Source organism: Pelophylax lessonae (genome assembly GCF_965119305.1).
Source record: "Pelophylax lessonae genome assembly, chromosome: 1".
Lineage (NCBI taxonomy): Eukaryota > Metazoa > Chordata > Amphibia > Anura > Ranidae > Pelophylax > Pelophylax lessonae.
Genome location: NC_138768.1, coordinates 155,330,874 through 155,357,380, shown reverse-complemented (window position 1 = coordinate 155,357,380; position 26,507 = coordinate 155,330,874). Strand labels below are relative to the sequence as shown.

The 26,507-nt window shown below is 47.0% G+C and overlaps 1 protein-coding gene across 1 annotated transcript in view; it reads left to right on the top strand.

Annotated features, from left to right (window-relative positions):
• MBLAC2 (metallo-beta-lactamase domain containing 2) overlaps positions 1-24,922 on the top strand; it is a 34,078-nt gene extending 9,156 nt beyond the window's left edge. The window contains exon 2 of the mRNA XM_082269936.1: positions 24,270-24,922. Within this exon, the coding sequence (XP_082126062.1) occupies positions 24,270-24,655 (386 nt within the window). The 3' untranslated portion in view covers positions 24,656-24,922. The remainder of the gene's footprint in view (positions 1-24,269) is intronic.
• Positions 24,923-26,507: the final 1,585 nt, after the last annotated feature.

Genomic DNA, 26,507 nt, shown 5'->3' with positions numbered 1-26,507 from the left:
GGGGGGGGAGGGTTGAGAACTGTGCTCTGAAGGGAGGTGGGTGAATAAATGGGGGGGTTGAGGACTGTGCTCTGAAGGGAGGTGGGTGAATAAATGGGGGGGGGGTTGAGGACTGGGCTCTGAAGGGAGGTGAGTGAATAAATGGGGGGGGGGGGAGGGTTGAGAACTGTGCTCTGAAGGGAGGTGGGTGAATAAATGGGGGGGTTGAGGACTGTGCTCTGAAGGGAGGTGGGTGAATAAATGGGGGGGGGGGGGGGTTGAGGACTGTGCTCTGAAGGGAGGTGGGTGAATAAATGGGGGGGTTGAGGACTGTGCTCTGAAGGGAGGTGGGTGAATAAATGGGGGGGGGGGGGGTTGAGGACTGTGCTCTGAAGGGAGGTGGGTGAATAAATGGGGGGGGGTTGAGGGCAGTAATCTGAAGAAGGGGGGTGGATGAGAGGCTGAAGACACTGCTGTGAGTGGGGATAGGGGTAAATGGAGCTGGAGGGCAGGGGGCACTGATGTGAAGGAGAAACTGATGTGGGGGGGGGGGGGGGGACAAGGACACTGATGTATGCAGGGGAATGTGATACAAATGTGGGGCTGTGATGTGAAGGATTTGGACCTCTGCAGCTCAGATCACAGTCCTTCAAGGGCATCGGCACACTGGCCTCCTAAGTATGTTTTTGGAAGCACCGTTTATAAACGGCACTCCAGAAGTACATGCCTACCGCTCCCCAGTTTTACAATACAGAGTTAGTGAGATAGTTAAGAAAAAAAAAAGTGATAGCCGAAAAGATATTTTCTGTAGTAAGCTGTTTACCTGGAGATCTGTAAGGTTGGGCTTAGTGGGGAAGGCCTGGATTTCCATTATTGGAATCTAGAGGCACACTAATTGTTCTTGTTTACCTGGCCCTAAGCTGTCTTAGAATATTGTGACACATGTAAATAGCCAAATATTAGAGGCTGATGTTGATGCAGTACAGTAAGCCCCCGTTCACACTAAGGCGACCTGTGAGGCGACCTGGTCGCCTCACAGGTCGCCGTAGGTCGCCTCCCATAGGGAAGCTGCGGACCCGTTCTAATAGGAGCGACACAAGTCGCTCCGACTTAGAAAAAGGGTCCGGAGCTTCAATGTTATGAAGTCCGTGGCGGCCGCTCCGAGTGGGTTTGCTCAAGAATATCCCTGTATTTAGCACCATCCATCTTTCCCTCCACTCTGACCAGTTTCCCAGTCCCAGCTGCTGAAAAACATCCCCACATCATGATGCTGCCACCAACATGTTTCACTGTGTGGATGGCGTTCTTAGGGTGATGTGATGTGTTGGGTTTGCGCCAGACATAGCATTTTCTTTGATGGCCGAAAAATTTAATTTTAGTTTCATCAGACCAGAGCACCTTCCTCCATACATTTTGGGAGTCTCCCACATGCCTTTTTGCAAACTCAAAACGTGCAATTTTGTTTTTTTGCTGAAAGTAATGGCTTTATTCTGGCCACTCTGCCATAAAGCCCAACTCTATGGAGCGTATGGCTTATTGTCCTCCTATGTACGGATACTCCAGTCTCTGCTGTGGAACTCTGCAGCTCCTCCAGGGTTACCTTTAGGTCTCTGTGCTGCCTCTGTAATTAATTAATGCCCTCCTTGCCCAGTCCATGAGTTTTGGTGGGCAGCTGTCTCTTGGCAGGTTTGCTGTTGTGCCATGTTGTTTGCATTTGGTTATGATAGATTTGATGGTGCTCCTGGGGATCATCCAAAGATTTGGATATTTTTTTATACCCTAACCCTGACTTGTACTTCTCAACAACATTGTCCCTTACTTGTTTGGAAAGTTCCTTGGTCTTCATGGCAGTGTTTGGGTAGTGGTGGCTCTTGCTTAGGTGTTGCAGGCACTGGGGCCTTTCAAAAAAGGTGTGTATGTAATGACAGATCATGTGACACTTATGCCTGGTACACACGCAACGATTATCGGCCGACCGATCGGCCGTCTTTTGTCCAGTGTTGTTGTGTTGGTTGAAATGTGCTCTAGACTGCACACATTTTATCGGTCAACAAAAACCAACTTCAGAAGTGATGTCATGTGCTGGTTTACTTTCCGTGTGTTTTTTCTTCTCTGAGCATGCCCAGTCTTGCTCATCAGATTTTTGTCTGCTGAAATCTGTACTGACTGACGGAAAATCGGCCGTTGTGTTTACGGCCAACAAAAATTTTATAGCCTGCACACCAGATTTTATTCGGCCGAAAATTCGGAGTCGGTTGTCGGAAGCATCATACTAACAAGCCGAAAATCGGCAGATTGGACGTTGGCCGAAAATTCACGGCCAACTATCGATGCGTGTGTACGAGGCATAAGATTGCACACATGTGGACATCATTTCACTAATTTATGTGACTTCTGAAGGTAATTGGTTGCACCAGAACTTTTTATGGGCTTCATAACAAAGGGGGTGAATACATATGCACATGGCAATTTTCTGTTTTCTATTTCTAAAAAATAGTTTTATGTATATATTTTTCTCATTTCACTTCACCAACTTAGACTATTGTGTTCTGATCCATCACATAAAATTCAGATTAACAAAACATTGAATTTAAGACTGTAATGTAACAAAATTTCTAAAAAGTCAAGAGGGGGGGGGGGGGGGTTGAATACTTTTGCAAGGCACTGTAGGTTTGGCTTTAGGAATTGGGTTAGAGCTACAATATTCTTGTACAACTTTCTTTTTTTCGATTTACCAAAACCATATAATGTGAGGTGAAACCTAAACCCTTTTAACTTGTATGCAATCAGACAGACCCTTACAGTACACAGTTGAGGGTAAATCTAAAGAAGATTGAATACGAAAATTGTCTAATGTATGGCCAGCTTTAGATTCAGTTTGAGCTTTAGCTTTTGTGACTGGTTTAAAGGTTAGGTTGTGGATAAAAGTGGATCTTGCATAAAATCTTTTTGTGGTGTTTTTCATGTGCAAATTTCATTAATTCTAAAAGTCAGTCTACCAAAAAAATACAACTCCTAACTTACGCTATATCAACGAATAGTCATAAAACTGGCCATCCACTATACATACTGAGGGTACAATTTCTTTTAGGCTCACAATACACATTACTTTTTTTTTTGATACTTTTTATTGGAAAATTTGATGTTAACCACTTCAGCCCCGGAAGGATTTCCCCCCTTAATGACCAGGCCCTATTTTGTGATTCAGCACTGCGTTACTTTAATGGACAATTGCGCAGTTGTAAAACACTGTACCCAAATGAAATTGATGTCCTTTTTTACCCACAAATAGAGCTTTTTTTTGGTGGTATTTGATCACCTGTGCGATTTTTGCGCTATAAACAAAAAAAGAACGACAATTGTGAAAAAAACAATATTTCTCTTACGTCCTCCGACAGTCGCCGCCTCTTCATATTCGTCACATATGGGGTATTAGACTTTGCTCCGAAGGAGTAGCTAGGCAACAGAATATGTTAACATTAAAGCTTTTAACATATCCCACCCTCAAGGGGTGGTCCCCTCAGTCAATACCCTCCTACTTCCTGCAACCATATCTCAGTTTCAATGTCTAGCTTGTCAGGAGTGGCTGGCTCTCTCTGTGCTGGGGCTTTGTGCCCCAGACTCTTTCTTCTTTTTTGATTTTTTGTTTGAGTTTTCTCTCTACCTTTTACTTAGCTGTTCTTTTTGTCAACGTTAGTTAGTTCTTCGGATGAAGAGGATCATGCGGGCTGGGTCTCGGGCTGATCCCCCTGGTCGCAGGTCGTGGGTCAGTGGCTTCCCAGCCTGCCATCGAGCGTTCAGCCAGGTAACGCTCCTGGCACAGTGAACGACCCATCCCTGTTCGGTGCAGGGATGATTGGTGAGGTGGCTACGTCACTGGACGCTGTGCGGTTTCTTAACCCCCATTCTGTGCGTCTTGTATGCGACTCTCCCTGCCTCATGTGCAGCGGCTTGTTCGCCTGTGCGGGTCCCCCACGCCATTGTGAGGTAAGTGTATCCATGTGGGGACCTGTCTGTCTGGGGGGGGTGTCAGTCTGGGACTGTGTAACCTGCCTCTGTTCTCACTGTTTGTCTCCCTATCACTCGGCTGCATGCTGTGGGCTGCAAGGGGGGGGGGGAGCTGTGTGACAGTGTGTGTCAGCCTTGTCAGTGTGAGAAGCTGTGTGCTGTGGGGCATGTTTTGTGGCATGTTTGGGCACTATACAGCGATCGCGGCGGCGATCTAACATGTTTTTTCTCTAGCGCTCATCGACAGACGTAGTCCTCGGTGATACACCACCTTCGGGTTATGTTACCTCCGCAGGAGCAGGACTAGACAGGAAATTAAAAAGCTCTGGCCACACCCTAGGGGCAGTCCCAGAGGGTATATCCTCTCTCTCTCTGCCTCAGCAAATCAGTTATTTTCTGTCTAGTTAGGAGTAAGGACCTAGATACCTTGCTGGGATCTTAGGTCCTGGCAAGAATTTTTTTCTAAAAGGATTTTTGGACAGCTTTTTTTCTCCAGTGTTCCTGTGAGATCTTCAAGCAAGAAAGCTGAACTGGGCGACGGGCTGGATGTTGAGATCCGGTGGTCACCCCAGTTCAGCCTACGAGCGCGTGCAGGCCATAGCTCCGCGCTGGGTCGGCCGCGACAAAGTCCCATTAAAAGGACTGAACCCGCGAGTTAAACGTCTCGCTGAAACGCCAAAGACCATGAGTCACGGCGTCCGTATCGGTCGACAGCCCTCCCGCCCCGGTGGAGAGGGGTACTGTCAGGAGTTGGTGCCCGCCTGGTTCCGGTATGGTGAGTAGTATGTTCCCCCTTTTTTCCCTGACGGGTTTTGTGGTGAACGCGGGCCCCTCTCTGTATGGTAAGAAAGAGTTCTTTCTATCCTATAACATGTCACAAATCCTCCTACTTTGAGTGTGATTTTATGTGTGCAAAAAGCCAGGAGGCTTGGTTTGGGAGCTAACAATCTATTGTATACATGTTTTAAAGATGTAATCTGTGGCATTCTGGGAATCTTATGGGTTAAGTATAAGCTACCTACCAGTCAGAAGCCATGGACATGTAGACTGCCTTCCAAGTCAGATCTCCAGCTAATAGCAGGCCTCCCGAACGGCCATGCGGTCCGCCAGGGCCGGTACCGCCAACCACGCCATATCCCCATGCAGAGAGAGTGTTGTGTGCCTGCAGCACACCGCTAGTCAGCACAGGCCGCCGCCATTTTTTTTGCTGGATCGCACGAGCCGCCATTTTGGCGTAGCCTCGTGTCTCCAGCATGGGGGCGGCCATGTTTGAGGTGATTCTACACCTCGTGGAGCTTGGGGGAGGCGCCGGAAGGCGTGCAGAGGGGCGGAGCCGCCTCCTTTCTTCCTGGGCAGCCAGCCAAAAGACTTCCTGTTTGTCAAGACAGCGCTGTAAGCTGTTGCAGTTCAACTCTGAACATCAAGTGGTGAGCCTGGGGGTCTATCTCTCTCTCTCTCTCTCGATCGATAGGGATCCCTAGCAGGTAACACTAAGGGGTTTTTTGTGGCGCTGAGGGTCAAAAAAAAAAAAAAAAAAAAAAAAGTTTTTTCTTTACTTTGAATTATATCATCCAGGAAGTAACTGGAGTTATTATGGACCCTGCCACACATATTCCCCCACCTGTTTCCCTCGAGGGGGCCTCGGGACCCGCCGGTGCACAGAGTATAGAGTCATTTACAGCAATTTTGGAGTCTATGGTGGCTCGGGTGGAGGCGGCCTGTCAGGGACGGGGGTCAAGGAAGCGACCCCCGCCTACCCCTATACTATCTGACACCTCTGACTCTGATTCAGAGATGGTCACTGCAGTTGCAGGTTCCTCTGCAAGGGCTGTTATCCCAGGTAAAGCCCCCTCAGACAGTGAGGAGGACGCTTCTTCTCCTGCTATAATTCAGGAAGAAGCATTGGTGGACGCACTAGTTGTGGCAGTGCAAGAAACCTTAAAACTTGAGGCTTTACCGGCAGAGGCAACTGAAACAGAGAGGCCTTTTGGGACTAATAAGCCCATCAAGACGGCGAAGGCTTTTCCTGTACCTAAATGTTTTGGTAATCAGATTAAAGGAGAATGGGAGCATTCTAAACGTACCTTTACTATTTCCAAGCGTATTGCTAGACGCTATCCGTTTGAGGAATCCATCATTAAGAAATGGACGGTACCACCAGTCGTGGATCCGCCTATTTCCAGGCTGAATAAAGCCACGGTTATTCCAGTGGAGGACACTTCGTCCTTTAAGGATCCGGGGGATCGAAAGATAGAAGCGGAGTCCCGCACTATCTTTTCTCTGATAGGGTCAGCATTTAGACCAGTAATTGTTATTGGTCTAGTTTCCCAGACACTTCCGGAATGGGCGAAAATGGTACGCCAAGATCTTAGGGGAAAAGATATTCCCCAGGAGACATCTGATTTGATAGAACAGATCATACAAGGGCTACGGTTTATCTGTGACGCAGCCTTGGACACTACTCCCTTGTTAGGGCATGCATCTAAGTTAGCAGTGATCCTCAGACGTGTGCTGTGGTTAAAATGCTGGTCAGCTGACCTAGGTTCCAAAAAGACTTTGACCAATCTCCCTTTCCAGGGGAATCGTCTATTTGGAGCCAACCTAGATGAAATCATTAAGGATGCCACCGGGGGCAAGAGTACTTTTTTGCCACAGGCTGCAAAAGCTAAGGGACCTCGCAACAAGCGAGGACCTTTCTTTACCGCCCATAAAGGGCGCCCGGCTGGTACTCCCGGGAAAGGCAAGACTCCTCCAGGAGGGTTCAAGAAGGGCTGGTCGGACAAGCAGAGGACCAACCCAGCCAAACCCGAAGTAAAGGAGTACACAGCCTGAAGGTGCGCCCCCACCCGATTTCAGGGTGGGGGGACGTTTTCACCGGTATTCAGGACATTAGATCGAGCATCAACCACTACTACCGGTGCGATTCTTCCCTTCCAACATTTAAGTACAGGAAGCGGTAGTTACCGTTCCCTGTATAGATCTTTTCCTTTACCTTTTCCTAAGATTAGTCCCGATACCTCACAGGAATCGGATCTGATTGACCAGATAGGCCAAGTAGCCTCTAGTCGGGTGACTTCGGTCCCTGAGGTTCAACCAGAAAAGATCACCTTTCCTGATAACTATCAGGTATCTGATAAATGTGTGGGAACAGAAAACGACCAGACTTTCTCGGATGGTCGGGGCCAGATAGCTCTAGGGACGCCTGGTTCAGATCCAATCAGCGCCAGTGGTCCTAGAAATTCTAGGCTGGCCTCTTCAAGCCGGCCTGGCCGACTTGGACATGTTAGTCGCAGACGTTCCGTGGGAACTTCGTCTCAGGGAGTGTCTGTAGTCTCAAGGACCTATTTACCTTCGTGCTTTACAGTCGCTGGTTTTAATGGCCTGGCCATTGAGACCCAAGTACTGAAGGACAGAGGTTTGTCTACTTCAGTCATTCCTACCCTTATTAAAGCAAGGAAAGCGACTTCCAGCAAAGTCTATTATCACACATGGAAGACTTATATTGCGTGGTGCGAATCTTTAGGATTTCCTCCACGTACCTATTCGGTGTCTCGAATATTGGCCTTTTTGCAACAAGGGGTTGAGCAGAAGCTAGCCTTGAGCACCATCAAGGGTCAAGTTTCAGCATTAGCAATCTTCTTTCAGAAACCTTTAGCTACCAAATCCTTGGTGCGGAATTTCATCCAGGGGGTGCGGCACCTGGCTCCTCCAGTCCGCGCGCCCTTACCGCCCTGGGATCTTAATTTGGTTTTGTCGGTTCTACAGAAACCTCCCTTTGAAAACATCAGGGAGATTCCCTTGCTTACTTTATCCCAGAAGGTGGCCTTCTTGGTGGCTATTACTTCTGCTCGCAGGGTGTCGGAACTGGCTGCATTATCATGCCAGTCCCCATACCTAGTGATTCATAGGGATAAGGTAGTACTTCATCCTAAGCCATCTTTTCTTCCTAAGGTGGTTTCAGATTTTCATCTGAATGAAGATATTGTACTACCTTCCTTGTGTCCTCAGCCCAAGCATCATCGGGAACATGCGTTGCATTCCTTGGATGTGGTTCGGGCAATCAGGGTATACCTGAAAGCTACGGAATCATTCCGTAAGACGGATTCACTTTTTGTGATCACGGATGGCCCCAGAAAGGGTTTGCCTGCATCTGCCGCGACCATTGCCAAATGGATTAGACAAACGGTGGTACAGGCTTATTCTATTAAGGGTCAGAGTCCTCCGTTCCCTGTTAGGGCGCACTCCACTCGAGCGCTCAGTACTTCCTGGGCCTTTCGCCATCAGGCGTCAGTGGTCCAGGTATGTAAGGCGGCCACTTGGTCGTCGGTACATACCTTTACTAAATTCTATAAAATTGATGTGATGGCATCGGCGGATGCCTCATTTGGTCGCAAGGTTTTGCAGGCCGCAATTTGAGGAGACCGGTGGTCTACCTCGAGGGTTTTTTTCTGTTTGAAAATTTTTTTGTTGAGTCTCATCATTAAGGATGAGCATTGTAAACTTCTAGTTGGCACCGGTTGGGCCTTCTAGATTGGGATTTGATTTCCATTTTCCCACCCCTCAGTTGTGATACTGCTCTGGGACGTCCCGAAGGTGGTGTATCACCGAGGACTACGTCTGTCGATGAGCGCTAGAGAAAAATGGATTTTTGTAAAATCTTACCGTAAAATCCTTTTCTCTTAGCTCATCGACAGACGTAGTCCCCGCCCCTCTGTTTTGGAGTTGGGTTGGGTTAAATTCTCTAAGCACTGCTTTTTCACATAACTGATTTGCTGAGGCAGAGAGAGAGAGGATATACCCTCTGGGACTGCCCCTAGGGTGTGGCCAGAGCTTTTTAATTTCCTGTCTAGTCCTGCTCCTGCGGAGGTAACATAACCCGAAGGTGGTGTATCACCGAGGACTACGTCTGTCGATGAGCTAAGAGAAAAGGATTTTACGGTAAGATTTTACAAAAATCCATTTTTTATACATGGATAACATGTGTGCATTACTGTACTGTGGAGCGGCGGTTTCGGCGCCAAACTGCGCCATTTTGCCTACACTCGCTCCGGCCGCATGTTCTACATGCATGGCGGCCATTTTCTTGTAGCCTCCCATAGGCTTTATTAGAGCGCCCTGGCCGCATCACTTCCTCTTCTCCAGGATACACCGATCGAGGCAGCAGCAGCGGCGAGGGTCTCCTCAGGTTATATCCTTCTTATCCATTGCCTGTGTCAGTTTTATTGTCCCTGTGGGGGTCTCATTGCTTGTGTGTAGTGCGGTGGGCTGCGCTCGCCGCGCTTGTTAAGTGGCAGTTAACCCTTTATTATCCGGCATTTGTAATTGGGGCAATGGATTCTCAGGAGGGCAAATTTCCTACCGTCTTGGTGGAAAGCCAGGGGACCGCTGTTTCCCCCCCAGGGGGGGATTTAGCCACTATTGTAGCTGGCCTTGCTGCTCAGGTGCAGATGCTGGTGGCTGCTCAATCTACTAAGAGACCCAGAGTTTCTCTTTCCTCTGATTCTGAGGGTGAAGGTGATGGGGCTGTTATGGCGGGGGCCTCCTTATCGGGGTCCCGCTCCTCCCTGGATCTAGTGGGGTCCGAGGTGGAGGCTGAAGTTGAAGGGGTTGATAATTCTCCCCCTGGCTCGCCTGAAGAGCTTGCAATCATGGATGAATTGATTGCTTCCATAAAACAAACGCTGCGTTTGCAGGATGAAGTGTGTCCCCCCGCTGCCTTGGCGGCTTATGGGACGCAGAGAAAACGCAGGACGCCGCAGGTTTTTCCCTGCAATGATGATTTTCAGCGCGCTGTTAAAGAACAATGGCGCAATCTACGCAAACCTTTTGCTGTACCAAGTAGGTTCAAGCTGCGTTATCCTTTCTCGCCTTCCACTGATGAAAGGTGGTGTGTGCCACCCCCGGTGGATCACGCAATTGCGGTTTTAAACAAATCCACTGCGATTCCTGCAGAGGATTCCCCTGTGTTCCGTGATGCCACGGATAGGAGATTGGAGTCTCTTGCCCGTCATACTTATTCTGTTACGGGTTCTATGCTTAAGGCTCTGTTTGCCTCTCTCATGGCGGCCCAGGCTGTCGCAAGTTGGACTCAGATGCTTAGGCGCGTCCTAGTGGCCGATTCGGCCTCGCCGGCGACCCTGGATATGGTGGATCAAATCCACCAGGGTGTCATGTATCTGTGTGATGCGGACTTGGACCTAGTCCCGTTGGCTGCACGTGTGCACAGCGTGGCGGTGTTGTCTCGCCGTCTGGTTTGGTTAAAATGTTGGTCGGTGGACCAATCTTCACGTAAGACCTTAGCCAATCTGCCTTATGATGGGTCTCGCCTTTTTGGGGAGTCCTTGGATGTGTTGATTAAGGGGTTCACCGGAGGTAAGAGCACTCTCTTGCCCCATTTCCCCAAGGCTAAGGGGGCTTCTGGGAAGAAGCATGCTAATTTTCGGCCCCCTCAGGGGTCCTTTCGTGCCTTTCGGTCGCACTACAAGGGCAAACCGTTCAAAGGTCAAGGCTCTCAGAAGAAGCCCTGGTCTGGGAAACAGAAGTCCGGTCAATCTGGATCTGCAGCCCATAACAGTGCGGCCTGAAGGGGCGCCCTCACCCAGTTTTGGGGTGGGGGGACACTTGCTCGGTTTTCTTCAACCCTGGTTGGCCCGCGTGCGGGACAGATGGGTTCAGGAGATCGTTCGATCTGGTTACAAGATCGAGTTTCTCTCTCGGCCGGAGAGCAGATTTTTTCCCTCAAATCTTCAACTGTCTCCGGAGCGTTTACGGGACCTGCACCTGGCGGTGCGGGACCTGAGGGCTCAGGGAGTGGTGGTTCCGGTGCCTCATCGGGACAGATTTCGGGGGTTTTATTCCAATCTGTTCACCGTGCCCAGAAAGGAGGGCAAGGTTCGTCCAATTCTGGACTTGAAGGCTCTGAACCGCTCTGTGCGGGTTCGCAATTTCCGCATGGAATCCCTGCGGTCGGTGGTGGCTGCCCTGGTTCCGGGGGAATTCATGGCTTCCATCGATTTGAAGGATGCGTATCTTCACATCCCCATTTTCGAGGGTCACCAGAGGTACCTTCGATTCGCCATTGCGGAGGATCACTACCAGTTCGTGGCATTGCCTTTTGGTCTCGCCTCGGCTCCGCGGGTCTTCACCAAGGTGCTTGCACCGGTTCTGGCATTATTGAGGGCCCAGGGCATTTCTGTCCTGGGGTATCTGGACGACATTCTGGTTCGGTCTGCGACCAGCCAGGGTCTGGAGAAGGACCTGTCTGTCACGATGCAAACTCTGCAGGAGTTTGGTTGGACGATAAATTTTCCAAAGTCGACACTGAGTCCGTCGGTTCGTCTTCCCTACCTGGGAATGATTCTGGACTCGGTGCAGGCGAAGGTCTTCCTGCCGGAAGACAAACTCAGAACTCTTCAGGAGGAAGTCAGGTCCCTCAGGGACGTTCCGCACTCGTCTCTGCGGACGTGCATGAGATGTCTGGGATTGATGGTCTCGACCTTCGAGGCGATTCCCTTCGCCCAGTTTCACACGCGGGGTCTCCAAGCGGAGATCCTGTCCATGTGGGACGGGCGACCTCAATCTCTGGATCTTCAAATCTCGTTGAGTCATCGCACCAGAAGAGACCTTCTGTGGTGGCTCCAGTCCCCGATGGTGTCCGGGGGCAAGTCGTTTCGTCCTATCTCGTGGATGGTAATCACCACGGATGCCAGCCTGTCGGGCTGGGGTGGTGTTCTGGGCGTTCTGTCCGCCCAGGGGACTTGGTCGGAGGGGGAGTCCTCCCTTCCGATCAACATTCTGGAATTGCGTGCGATCAAACTCTGTCTTCATCGCTGGACGGACCGGCTGCAGGGCTGCCCGGTTCGTGTGCAGACGGACAATGCCACGGCGGTGGCCTACATCAACCACCAAGGGGGCACCAGGAGTGCCCGAGCGGCTCGAGAAGTGGCCGACATTCTGTCTTGGGCCGAGACTCATGTCCCGGCGATAACGACGGTTCACATTCCAGGGGTGGAGAACTGGCAGGCGGACTATCTGAGTCGCCAGACCCTGGATCAGGGGGAATGGTCTCTCCACCCGGCTGTCTTCCAGATGTTGTGCGCGAAGTGGGGTCTTCCAGATGTGGACCTGTTCGCGTCTCGTCTCAACAACAAGGTGAGGAGGTTCGTGGCAAGGACGCGCGACCCTCGGGCAGACGCGTCGGACGCGTTAGTGGCCCCGTGGCATCAGTACAAGCTGATGTACGCGTTTCCACCGATTCAGTTGCTGTCCAGGTTTCTTCGCAGGTTACACTCGGAACGCAGCACGGTGGTTCTTGTGGCACCGGACTGGCCTCGCCGGTCCTGGTACGCAGACCTCGTGAATCTGGCGGTCGACGCCCCGTGGCGTCTGCCTCTTCGAGACGATCTACTGTCTCAGGGCCCGATATTCCATCCTGCTTTACAGTCGCTGGCTTTGACGGCCTGGCTGTTGAGACCGAGGTCCTGAAGGAGAAGGGTCTCTCCCCAGAGGTCGTTCATACCTTGATCAACGCGAGGAAGTCTTCCTCGGGGAAGGTTTATTACCGTACTTGGAAGGCCTATTTTGCCTGGTGTGAGTCCAGGGGGTTTTCACCCCGCTCGTACTCGGTTTCCCGAGTGCTGTCCTTCCTTCAAACGGGTATCGATCAGCGTTTGGCGCTGGCTACGATAAAGCGTCAGGTGTCTGCGCTGGCCGTTCTGTTTCAACGTCCCGTGGCTTCCAACTCCTTGGTTGGCACTTTTGTTCAGGGAGTGCGGCATCTGGTTCCTCCTAGGAGGGATCCTCTGCCCCCTTGGGACTTGAATCTCGTTCTATCTGTGTTACAACGTGCTCCTTTTGAACAGATCAGGGAGATCTCGTTGTCTATGTTGTCCAAAAAGGTCGCCTTTTTGGTTGCGATCACTTCGGCTCGCAGAGTGTCGGAGCTGGCGGCTTTGTCCTGCAAGTCTCCGTATCTGGTTGTTCATTTGGATAAGATGGTCTTGCGACCTAATCCTTCTTTTCTTCCGAAGCGAGTTTCGGAATTCCATCTTAATGAAGATATTGTCTTGCCTTCGCTGTGCGCGAAGCCTAAACATCCAAAGGAGGTGAGACTACATTCTTTGGATGTTGTTCGGGCGATAAGGGTTTACCTTAAATCGACTGAGTCTTTTCGAAAGACGGACTCCTTGTTTGTTCTTCCAGAGGGTCCTCGGAAAGGCATGGCGGCGTCGGCCTCTACCATCGCCAAATGGATCAGGCAGACCATTGAACAGGCCTATGCTTTGCAGGGGAAGGTTCCTCCTGTGCCTGTGAAGGCGCACTCTACTAGATCTCTGAGTACGTCTTGGGCCTGTCGTCATGGGGCTTCTGTAGCCCAGGTGTGTAAGGCGGCGACCTGGTCGACCGTGCACACTTTCACAAAATTCTACAAAGTAGATGTTCAGGCATCGGCGGATGCTTCCTTTGGCCGCAAGGTTCTTAGTGCGGCAATTCCCTAGGGTCCCTTGTTGGGGACCTCTGGCTGTTGGGATAAGTTTTTTATCCCCTGGTTATTTGTCTTTTCCTGGGTTGTTGCTCCTGTTGAGCAATTATTTTTCCTGTAGCCCAGCTGGTTTCCTTCCTTTGGTAAGGTTCCTTTCTTTGATGCGGAGACTGCGTTGCCTTTCGGCGCGGATGCGTTTCCCACCCCTCATGTTTGCACTGCTTTGGGACGTCCCCATATGTGACGAATATGAAGAGGCGGCGACTGTCGGAGGACGTAAGAGAAAACGGAATTTTTGTAAAATCTTACCTGTAAAATTCCTTTCTCTGAGTCCTCCGACAGTCGCCGCCCCCGCCCCTCTTTTGGGGTTTGGTTGTATACGCTACTGCTATTCCAATGAAACTGAGATATGGTTGCAGGAAGTAGGAGGGTATTGACTGAGGGGACCACCCCTTGAGGGTGGGATATGTTAAAAGCTTTAATGTTAACATATTCTGTTGCCTAGCTACTCCTTCGGAGCAAAGTCTAATACCCCATATGTGACGAATATGAAGAGGCGGCGACTGTCGGAGGACTCAGAGAAAGGAATTTTACAGGTAAGATTTTACAAAAATTACGTTTTTTCACATTCTGCTATAGGACATTCCCAAAAAAAAAATTTAAAAATCAAAATTTTTTAACATTTTAGGCCAATTTGTTTTCTGCTACATATTTTTGGTAAAAAAAAATCGCAATAAGCGTATTTTGATTGGTTTGCGCAAAAGATATCGCATCTACAAGCTACTGGAAAGATATTTATGTCTTTTTTTTTTTTTTTTTTGTGTGTTGTTTTTTTTTTTTTTTTATACTAGTAATGGCGGCGATCTGCAATTTTTAGCGAGACTGTGACATTGCGGTGGACAGATCGGAACCCAAACTAACATTTTTGACACTTTTGGGGGTACCAGTGACGTTACTACAGTAATCGGTGCTAAAAATATGCACTGTTACTGTAATAATGCCATTGGCAGTGAGGGGGTTAACCCTGTGGGTGATCAAAGGGGTTAATGTATGCCTATATGCTTAGTAAATGTGTGTGGAGGGGAGGGGGGGGGGGGGTTCTGCACAGACAGATCGCAGTTTCAGCTTAGCTGAAACTTCAGATCTGTCCCTGACTGTCTCACAGAAGATCGACCTGCTTTGTTTACATAAGCAGGCGGGTCTTCTCTCCATTTACCGGACGATCGGGGGAGGAAGGCGGCAATCGCCTCCTCTCCTTCCATGGCCCGTCTCCTGCTGTGTCTAAACACAGCAGGAGCGCGCCTCCGGCGAAACCCCTTCCCCTCCAGTCACGTAGTACTACGTGACTGGACCCAGGGGAGGCGCACTGCTGCAGTATTATTACTGTTCGCAGTCGGCAAGCGGTTAGGGTACAAAACATAGCCTTGGGGCATATCCCGGCTAGGAAGTGTACATAACCATGTACATACCAAATTATACACTCACAAACTTACTCTATACAATCTTTGTACAATTAACCTTCGGTCAACCAAAGACCCTATCTACACCATCCAATCAGTGTCTATCCATTGAGGCAGGCTCTTCCACTATAAACTTTTTGGGAGATTTAGAGTGTTACTAAACCCAGGACCCTGCATTCACTATATCTGGTCTCCCGCAGTACACAGAACATGGAAATACAATTATTTTAGTAAATATAACCTGCTAAAAACCTTTTCTCGTCAGCAGTATATAGCAGTCTTGAGACTTCTATCCGTGTCTGGCCGAGCATTGGTTAAAGCTTGTAGGAGGAGTTTTAATTCTTTGACTGTCTCTATGAGACTGCATGACCCTCTGTCAGGACAGTGCTTATTGGCCCTGTGCTGATCACATGCACCCTCCCAAGAAAAAAAAAACAACTCTAACAAAACGCCCCAAACTGAGCATGTGCCTCCAAGGCTCCGTAGTATCAGCAAATGGATTGGGGACTGTGGAAGAAGTGAAGGATCAGAGAAGACAGGATCAAACAGCCTTTTTACACAATGTGCAGGATTAACCCCTTAGGTTACACGGTGAGTATAACAAGCATGCTTTACTGCATATACACACTGATTTTACGACTTTAAGGGCTCTTTCACACGGGCGTTCAGTTTTTTTCATCCCATCCGTTTGCGGATGAAAAATTGACATAATGTATCTCTATGTAAATACGGATGTCAGCGGATGACACCACTGACATCCGTTTTTGCATCCGTTCCATTTTTTGAACGGAAGAAAAAATAGGGTTTTCTTCCATTCAAAAAAACTGAACTGAAAGGACCAAAGGATGATCATCCGCTTACATCCGTATTTACATAGAAATACATTACATCCGCAAACGGATGGGATGAAAAACGGACATAGGGAACGCCCGTGTGAAAGAGCCCTAAGGCTGCATTCATGATTTGAAATCACGGGCAGAATTGCCTCAATTCCAAATCATGCGTCAATCGCTAGACAACATGCAACACCGAGCGCGGTGTGGTTTATCCGATCCTGACAGGTGACAAGATAACACGGCAATCGCAGAAAACCGGGCCTTTCAAGATTGCATGAAATTTGTTGCCCAAAAAAGGAGCAGGAGCTTCTTTTCAGGTGACAAAGGTGAGTAGGGCAGCCCTATGCGACACGCAAAATTTATTGCAAGATGAATAATGAATTACAGGCAAAATACCTATTTTTTATTGTTCTGTGGTCTGTGCAGCCTTGATATTGAACCAAGTGATTTCTGCTTCATGTCATTGGATTTTCTAAAGCTATAGAAATATTGCCTCTAAATTGCCTATCTCTGGATTTCATCAAAGCTGCAATAAATGGCAATGCAATTTTGCCATTTAGCAACACTCCAGATGCTCTTGTAACGGGGAGAGACAGGCTATATTCTAGTAGGTGCTAAGCTCCGCCTACCCACCCACCACTGACCTATAAATAAATTCCAAGCTGGAAGGGGGGTGCTTCATATACGCTAAGGGAGAAAAGATTGAAAAAAGCCGTTCTAACCTATTCGGATATATTTCAGCTATCAATATTGTCAGGATCCACCCTTATGCTTGATTGAGGCTCTGCCTTTTAGTCTATGGCTGAGAGCTAGAGCCTTTTCCCCAGCCTGGCACTCCTGTGATGGAGTGGATGAGCAGAGTGGGGTGCAGAGGTCATGCGATTCTCAGTCGCAGCCTCGATTTACACTATGAACTGCATGTGAATCACACAGGAACTGCACTCCAGTCTTGTTCAATTCACATGCAATGCAGTGGGATTAGAGGACCTCTCCTTGTGCAGGGTGACTGGTCTTGTCTCCGCCCCCTCCTATAGTTTCTGCATGCAGCCTGTAGTGGGTGGAGCCTGCTGGGTACCACCCACAGCTCTGCTCTTTGCCCATGCTATGTACAGCACAGTGGACATGTGACTGTTAATTTTGCAAGGTAATACCTGGGTCTGTAAAGACATTCGGTGCACATAGCATGGATTTATATCCTTTTTAGTTATTGAAGAATGTAACAAAATGAGAGTTTTTGTGTCCGGGGTTTAGCTTTAATGGTCAGGTGAGGGGTTGGGGTTAAGGTAAAATTTGTTTTATCCTACTCATCTGCTGTGTGTGATGGTTTTTCACAGAGCAGCCCAGATCCTCCTCTTCTCGGGTCCCCCGGCGCTTCTGGACCCTCCCTCTTGCCAAGTGCCCCCAGAGCGGGAAGCTTGCAATGGGGGCACCCAAGCAGGCTCATCCCTGAGCCGCAGCTTTGTGTGTCCATTCACACACAGATCAGTCTATATTCACAATTTTACACATTCCTGGAATGACCTCCTAAGGTACCGGGTGCTGTAGCAACTGCCAGCTGGATACTGGAACATATACCATATAATGTAGATATTCGCCAGCACACCAAGGATCTCCCAATTCCATCCAAACGTGTAGTGCAACGTTTTGGAGCCACGCAGGACCTCTTCGTAAGGCATGTGATAAGTGCATGCAGTTGTGTAGAAGAAAAATTAGAGGGAAATCCACCAATCAAAACCAGAGGGCAAATGGCCCCTCCCATCCCACTACATCATATGACATCATCAGACCTGCCAAAATACATATACAAAATGAAGGTAAAAAACCTTGAGTCTTTAGAACCACTTTAACCACTTGCCGACTACCCGCCACAGATGTATTGCGGCAGGCTGGCCCGGCTGCGCCAACCGACGTATGGATACAATGGTTCGAGGGAGTGCTCCTGGAGGCCAGCAGCGCGCGCCCACCCCCAGTAGGCAGTGGGGATGCCGATCCACGGGGCTGGCAGTCGCGATAGCCGCCGGGCACCTGCGATAGTTTACCGCTGAGAGAGAACGACGATCTGCTGTTGTAATGATCACAGAGCACCTGTGATCCTCCTATATAGGAGTCCCTCCCCCATACAGTTGGAAAAAACTTCCCTAGGCTCACACTTAACTCTTTGATCACCCCTGGGTTAACCCCCTCCCTGCCAGTGTCATTATTACAGTAACAGTGCATATTTTAAGCACTGATTATTGTAGTAATGTTACTGGTCCCCCCAGAAATGTCAGTTGGGTGTCCGATCTGCCCGCCACAATGTCGCAGTCTTGCTAAAAATCGCAGATCGCCGCCATTACTAGTAAAAATAAATAAATAAAAATGACATCTTTCCCGTAGTTAGTAGACACGATAACTTTTGCGCAAACTAATCAAAATACATTTATTGGGATTTTTCCCCCTAAAAATATGTAGCAGAATACAAATTGGCCTAAAAGGATGAACAAATTTGTTTTTTTTTAATTCTTTTTTTTTTTTTTGAGAATGTTCTATAGCAGAAAATTAAAAATTAAAAAAAAAAAAAAAAAAAATCAGAGTTGTCGCTTTTTTGTTTATAGCGCAAAAACTAGAAATCGCACAGGTGAAAAAATACCACCAAAAGAAAGCTCTATTTGTGTGGAAAAAAAGACATCAATTTTCTTTGGGTACAGTGTCGCACGACCGCGCAATTTTCATTTAAAGTAACATAGTGCCGAATTGCAAAAAAATGGCCTGGTCATTAACCGGTTGCCGACCGCCGCACGACTATATACTGCGGCGGTCAGCCCCGGCCAGGCAGAGTGACGTATCGGTACGTCACTCGCCTGTCACTGACTTGCGAGCCTATCGCGGGCGGGCGCGCGCCCGCCGAGGCGCGCGCCCGCCGCGGCTCGTTCACAGGCAAGTCAGTGCGTGTGACCGGCGGACTCGATGTCCGCCAGTCACACTGCGATCGCTCCTGTGAAGGGAGAAAGACAGAGCAGCTTGTGTAAACAAGCTGCCTGTCAGTTCTCCCTGTGTAAAAGTGAAGATCTGTCCGTTCTACTATGTAGAACGGTTGATCTTTGCTTTTACACCAATAGGAATGTCCCTACACAGTTAGAATCACGCCCCTAGGACACACTTAACCCCTCCCTGTCCAATAAAGTTAACCCCTTCCCTGCCAGTGTCATTTTTGCAGTAACAGTGCATATGTATAGCACTGATTACTGCAGTAATGTCACTGGTAACCCCAAAAGTGTCAAAAATGTCAGTCAAGGGTCCGATCTGTCCGCCGCAATGTCGCAGTACCAAAAAAAAAAATCGCAGATCGCCGCCATTACGCGTTAAAAAAAAAAACACCAAAAATGACAAAAATCTTTCCCTTTGTTAGTAAACGCGATAAATTTTGCGCAAACCAATCAAAATACGCTTTTTGCGATTTTTTTTTTTTTTTACCAAACATAGGTAGCATAAAACAAATTGGCCGAAAAATGTTAAAAAATTTTGATTTTTACTTTTTTTTTTGGGGAATTTCATATAAAAAAATGTGAAAAATATTGTTATTTTTGCAAAATTTACGCTCTTTTTTTGTTTATAGCGCGTGATCAAAAAATCGCACAGGTGATCAAATACCACCAAAAGAAAGCTCTGTTTGTGGGAAAAAAAGGACGTCAAATTCGTTTAGGTACAGCGTCGCACGACCACGCAATTGTCCGTTAAAGTCACGCAGTAAAAAATCGCAAAAAAACCCCTGGTCCTTTAGCAGCCAAATCCTCCGGGGCTTAAGTGGTTAAAGGGGCAAATCCTTTCGGTCCAGAACTGGTTAATGCTTGGGTTATAGTGGCACTAAACTCTTATTCTCCAAAACTAATCCATATACATTAATTTACTACTTAGTGTTGTTTAAGCCTCAATGTTGTTGTTTTTTTTTTTTTTCTTTTTTTTTTACCTTTTAATGCATTGTATGCATGAAAGTTAAAAAAAACCTGTGTGCAGCAACCCCCCTTAATACTTACCTGAGCCTTAATCTGATCCAGTGATCTGCACGAGAACAGTGGCTCTCATGGGTGTTTTCGTTCTCATTGGCTGAGACGGCAGTGGGAGCCATTGGTTCCCACTGCTGTCAATTACAGCCAGTGAGCCAATGAAGAGAGAGCAGGATGAATGGACACACAGAGCAGCAGCTCGGAGATGTGTCGGTGGGGGACCCAAGAAGAGGAGGATTTGGGCTGCTTTGTGCAAAACCACTGCACAGAGCAGGTAAGTATAACATGTTTGTTATTTTGAAATAAGAAAAAAAAAATGCCTTTTAATATTCCTTTAGGCCCCTCTTTCACACTTGTGCGACTTAAAAGTTGCGTGATTTTTACCGTGATTTTGTTGACGCAATTTTGACGTGACTTGAAGCAATGCCTATGTCTTTGGACCTCCAAAACGCAATAAAATCGGACAAAAGTAGTGCAGAGACTACTTTGAAGTCGTTGCGACTTGAAGTCGTACAGATATGAACGGTACTCATTGGAAATCATGGAGAACGACTTATGTGACTTTGCAGTCCCAAATCGCAGGACAAGTCGCACAAGTGTGAAAGGGGCCTAAATGGCCTTGTAATTATTTTATTTTTTTTAACTAGTTTGTTACTGTGTTTTTTTTTTTTTTGCCTCGTTCTCTCTATGAGCTCTGGAACATCTCCCCCTCTCTACTCTTTTTTTGGAATGAGCAGAGCACATTGGTTATGATCATGTACACTACCTCACTGCCCAGTCCATCCCGTAAGGCTCGGGTTCATACTAGTGCAGGCTGTACGTTCCGGTTGCGGGTGCTGGATTTCGCATCAATTCCCCCACCCGCACCCAAATCGCACTGCTCTTTCGAGGGGGCTGTCATTCAGTCTGCATGGCAACCTCATGCATCTCAGCCCACAATGCTATTGCAGGTGGGGGAACCACAAGGAAACCGCATGGTCAAAAAGTTCCTGTGGCTGCCTTTTTAAAAAGGTGCATGCAACTTTTTTGTGTTTCACATGGCACAGCAGCCTATTCAAATGAATGAACTGCCGTGCCTGAGCAAAGGCGGGACGCACGGCCCGCACTTGTGTGAACCAAGCATGAGGGTGGCCTACATACAGGGGGGCCATGGAGAACAAATGTAGCCACCCTCTAACAGGAAGTTGGATCAGAGCAGCAACAAAAAAAGGAATTTGGACTTTTGGAGGAGGCTGAGGGCAAAAGAAGGTGTTTTTTGAGTTCGGAATAAGTAATTGAAAAGATTTTTTTTTTTTGAACCAGAGTTTAGTGTCACTTAAGGTTGGTGCTTGGTTTCTGCTGTGTTTGTAGAAAACCAATAGCGGATCCAATGCATGTCGTTTAACGTGCAAGACGAGATGTATTTATTTGCTAATTTCCTTCCACTGACACTTGCTGAGAAAGTAGCAGACAGATTCTGGAGATGTTCTTACAGTTTTTTCCCCATGAATGCATAATAGAGACATTTACTTCTTTGAATCGATTCACCATAATACAAATTGAGGTGGTCACCCCTTTTAGCTGTGTGTTTAGCAGGCACATGAAAACGAATGCGCTGGATGGGGTTCTAAATACAGGCCAGCGGTTTATGTCTTGCATAATAGCTTTTAAATGTTTGTTCACACTGAAATAATCATGAAATAGATGATCATGCATTATGTATGTGATGGTGCTCGGAGCTTGCTTGTGCATATTATATCTGTGACCCATAATTACTCACAACAGCAGAGAGATGATGACATTGTTTCCTGAAAGCATGTACGTTACAAGGATTTCACTGGGGACCATTTAGCGGTCACGGTACAACACATTATGGATTCCAGCTTTTGTAAGGAAACCTTTTAAACTTGAAAGGAATAATTCACCGAAGTTATTGCAGTGTTTCGCCATGTAGTGGAAAAAGAAGAGGTGTTTTTGTAATAAAAATATTCTAATTTCAATACTGGGAATTTTAAATGACTATAACATCTAAATGTCCATTAGAATGACAGTCCACCCAGAAGTCATATTTCTGTGTTTGGCGGAGGCCGATGGGTTGAATTGCTTCCTCTAAACTTGCAGCAGAAATGTAGGTCTACCTTTTGTAGGCTCATGTGTACCCGTGTCTTATTTTTACAACCTAGGGATTGCTGCTTCAGGAGTGATGCTGGCCAGAGATTACTTGTTCTTTTTTCGATCAGACGAGGGGGAAACTGAAGTGGATGGAGGAATCCTCCTTATTCGAAACTTGTATTCTAACAGCGGCTTGTTTTTTTCACCACTTCCCATTCAACAGAAGTCGATCCAGATGAAAAATTTGGTCGGTCTTGCCAACTGGCCAAATTTTCTATCCATCAATATCCAGCTGGAGACCGCATGTGATGTTGGAGCGGAAGTGGGAATGAATTGCACAATCCATTTAGCTCCCCCATCACTGCTTCCTTTTATTATGGCACCCATCTTATAGGGAACAATGGCTGGTGATGTGCTGCTTCCTTCATTGCTCCTTCTTCCCCAGCCTGCTGACTGGATAATAAATTGGCTGTAGCGCACTGATGATGTCATCCCTGTGCTCTCCCCTCTTCCATAGACTGAAGCTTGGTCAGCGCGACAGCAGAGGGGCAGATGCCACGTGAGGCAGTGATTTTTGATGGCCCCCAGGAGGCTGGCAGCTGGGCCGCACCGCATCATTGGTTGCTAAGATGGCTAGTTCAGGTGCCACTCATGGAGTTACGATGAGGGTGGCACTGAGGTTGACACATTGTCCTCAGTGCCACCCCCCACCATACCTCCATGAGTGCCACCTGAATTATCACTCTCAGTTGACCTCATGGGCAGCACAGGCGATATCCGGGCAATGGAGGCTGGCACAGAGAGCATCCAACATTCCCAAAAGTGTTGTATCTAGTTAAAAAATTTCTCTTTTGTATTCTCCTTGCTGTTGTCCTGCAAACAGTGCTAACAACATCAGTTAGTACTATGCAAGTACATTTACACGTTATTAGAGTGCTTGTAAACCCTTATATAAACCCAGTAAAGTGATTGGCCTCAAATGATACACAGAGAAGTAACAAATCCTCCTACATAAGTTGTACCTGTCTATCTGTGGTCTTCTCTTTTCTTAAGCTTGTCTGAGAGTTCAGAAAAAAGGGGGGGGGGGCGGAAGTCACACTCTACAGTGCTCTGAGAGCTGATTGGAGGGACACACCCTCCCCTTCACACAGCACACAGGAACAGACCTAAGAATGTCAATCAGCTGGAGGTCCCCTCCCCTGTCACCTTTTTTTTTCTTTGCTGTCAGGAAAACTTGTCAGACGTGATTTATGCAGATAGCAGAGGAACAAAGCAGCAGACAGAAATTACACTTAGTGCTCTTAATTGATATAAGTACACGCTATAGAGAGATAGGCTTTGTTCATATTTCATGGCTGAGGTTTACAACCACTTTAACCACTTCCCCCAAATGGACATACCCATATGGTAATGTGGTAATACCGGGATGATGCCTGCGCCTACAGGCATCATCCCTTTTATCTTTTTGCATCTGAATGGCCAATTAGTCACTCGATCACTTCTGCGGGTGGTGGAAGGGGCTTCCACCCCCTTCCCGCCGCCGCCTCTCCTGGGCTCTCCAGTCCCATCACGGAGGCCAGGGGCGATGTGGCGATGGCTTTTTGACAGCTACTTTGTTCCCTTCTGCGCTTTTTTATTACTGGAAGCTTTTTTTTTTTTTTTTTTTTTTTTTTTTTTGTAGTACAAAACTAAGCAACAAATGAGCAACACTTTATAATGATATATGATCTATTCCATGGCAGTGTTGGGGGTAACTAGTTACAAAGTAACTAATTACAGTAACTAAATTACTAAAGTAACTAGTTACAATACTAATATTGGTAACTACACTACTTTACTAGGCTATAAGAAGTAACTACACTACTTTACTAGGCTATAGGAACGCGCTTTCCTGCCTTACCCAAGCCACGCGATACAATCGTTATTTCGAAGAATAGAAAGGGATGAAGTTTATGACTTTTTGTTGCACTTTATGTTTTATTCTGTTTTTTTCAGGTTTTGTTCTCATGTTTCCCAAAGCCTGTGTTTATACAATAAACTCTATGCAGAAAGAGTGTCATGTATCTTCTTCTACACGGTCAATTAAGAAAGAGGAAAGTAAAGTAATAAGTAGTGAAGTTACTTTTCAAATGCAGTAACTAGTAAAGTAATCTCATTACAATTTACAGAAGTAACTAGTAACTAGTTACATTTTTTGAGTAACTACCCCAACACTGTTCCATGGTACAAAAATAATATTAATATAATTATTATTATAGTTCCCTATGTAGTTCTGTCAATTTACGCAGCACTTTACATATTTGTGGTACATTCACATCAGCCCCTGCCCTTAATAGACAAAAAATGTATAATTTTTGAAAATTAGGTCAACTGTTGCCAATTTTCACTGGTGAATTCTACTAATCAAAGTGTACATTTCTGTCCTTGGCAGGTGACATCATCAGCCTTGGCGACCGACAGCTGACGGTGATGCATATGCCGGGACACTCCCGCGGTAGTATCTGCTTACATGACAGAGATCGGAAGATGCTTTTCAGCGGAGATGTGGTGTATGATGGATCCATGATCGACTGGTTGCCTTACAGTAATATCTCTGAATATGTTAGGTCCTGTGAGCGCCTCAAGGGTTTGGTGGACAGGGGATTGGTGGAGAGAGTGCTGCCAGGGCACTTCAATACATTTGGAGGAGAAAGACTACATCGCTTGGCCTCCAACTACATTACAAATGCCGGGCTGTGCCACAAGGTCTCCACCTGTGCAGTAAAGTCTGTAGCCGGGATAGCACTTCGTGTAACGAATTCCCGGAGAACAACCTAATATGCTGGATGTACCGTGCCAACAATAAACTAAACAGAAGGATTTCTATGCAAACATCTAATACCAAACAAGACAACCAAGCATTCTGTTAAGTATATAGATGCCATTAATGCTGCCCATATCCGCTTATATTATAATCAAACTGCAAGCATACCTGAAAAATACATATAAATCTAATATTTAAATATCTTTATCAGTGGAAGAAACTGGAGCTGACAGTTGCCTATTACTAAATGGAATAGATTGATGCTTTATTCATTCCGAGTAATGTTGGGCTAAAAATACATAGACCGCTATGTACTGGGAAGTAATCCTAATGAAAGGGTATACAGGTAAATACTGCAAATTATGCTATTACTGGTCTGTAGAAGCTTCGTTCTTGGAGTATAAATTGATTGTTAAAACCCAACACTTCTGTGGTTGAATTGCCTGATGGAAAGCAATTCTGTACTTTGCATTGACTAAATAATGTAATAGCAGGCATCACTAAGGGTTTAGACATCTCTGCATTCTGCCTCTGTTCCAAACTCAAACTGCATCCCAGATAATTTATGGTTTCTTGCAGTGCCCCCAGTTACTGGACTACTGTTCCGTCTGAGCCACTGTGAAAAAACATATACCCAGGAACCCTTTAGATATGAATGTTCCAGGGAGAGATCTGGCCACTGGATAGTGTAGACCAGGGGTAACCAACTCAATTTCATTGTGGGCCGCATCAGCATTATGGTTGCCCTCAAAGGGCCAGTTGTATCTGCATCTGCACCACCCCTTACATCAGACATCAAGAGCCCCATCAACAATCAGAAGTCAAGGGTCCCCACCCTCCCTTACATCAAAGTGCACCCCCTTCACTTGTGCTGCAGCTGAGAAGAAGTTGTGGGAAGAGCTGTTAAGCCAAAAGTGCAGAGTCTGGAGGAGGACCATAGAAAATCAGGAGTCCAGGGGTGGCAGAGCCAAGGGGTTGTTGCAGTTGCAGAGAGGCACATGATCTGTCGTAGGAGTTCTGTCCTCCTCTCTGCTGCTGACTGCTTTGATGGGGTGGGGGTACAGACGAGCCTTCCACAACTGCACAAGAGGTGTACCGCAGCTGCAGGAGAAGTGTGAGGGCCAAATGAAATGGCTTGGGGGCTTGATTCCGCCCGTGGGCCTTGTGTTTGAGAGGTGGTGTAGACTTTAGCTATGCAGTCTGCCTATCAATTGAATGGTTATATTCAGACTTGCTTCTGGAACAGTAATCAAGCAACTGATTAGCACAACTAAAGTCTGCACCATCAAGTGGCCAGCAGGGGGGAACATGATTGTGTAAAGTAATGCCGCTGATGTTTTCTTTCACTCAGGCTTATCACTTACATTTGCTGTCTCTACTCAGTGCATCTCATTGGGTGGCTAAAAGAGAGATATTGAGAGTGCAGAATGAGTTGTTTAGACCCAGGCATAAATTACCGTATATGAATGCAGCTGGGTAGTATATCACTGGAATGATTCTAAGATATTTATATAGAATGTACACATAGTATTGAAGAAACAGGATAAACAATTGATAAATGAAACCTATGTGTTATTTTGTTTTTTACTTTAATTACTCTTTAATTCCTAATGGTTTATTGCTATCAAGCAGACCTGTTACATTGCTTATTCTAGTGTAACAAAGTGCTTTAAAGGTCTAGTAAATCTAAAGGACATATCCACTATAGGTAAACACACTGTCAGAAATGTATGCACCTTTTTTTTTTTTTTAATCTGCATGCAATGTGAAATATTTGGCACTGAAATGTTTTTTATAAAACAAATAAAAAAACAAGATCAGTGGGCTATACAAGTATCTAGGCCTCTTGCACATGGACGCCAAAAA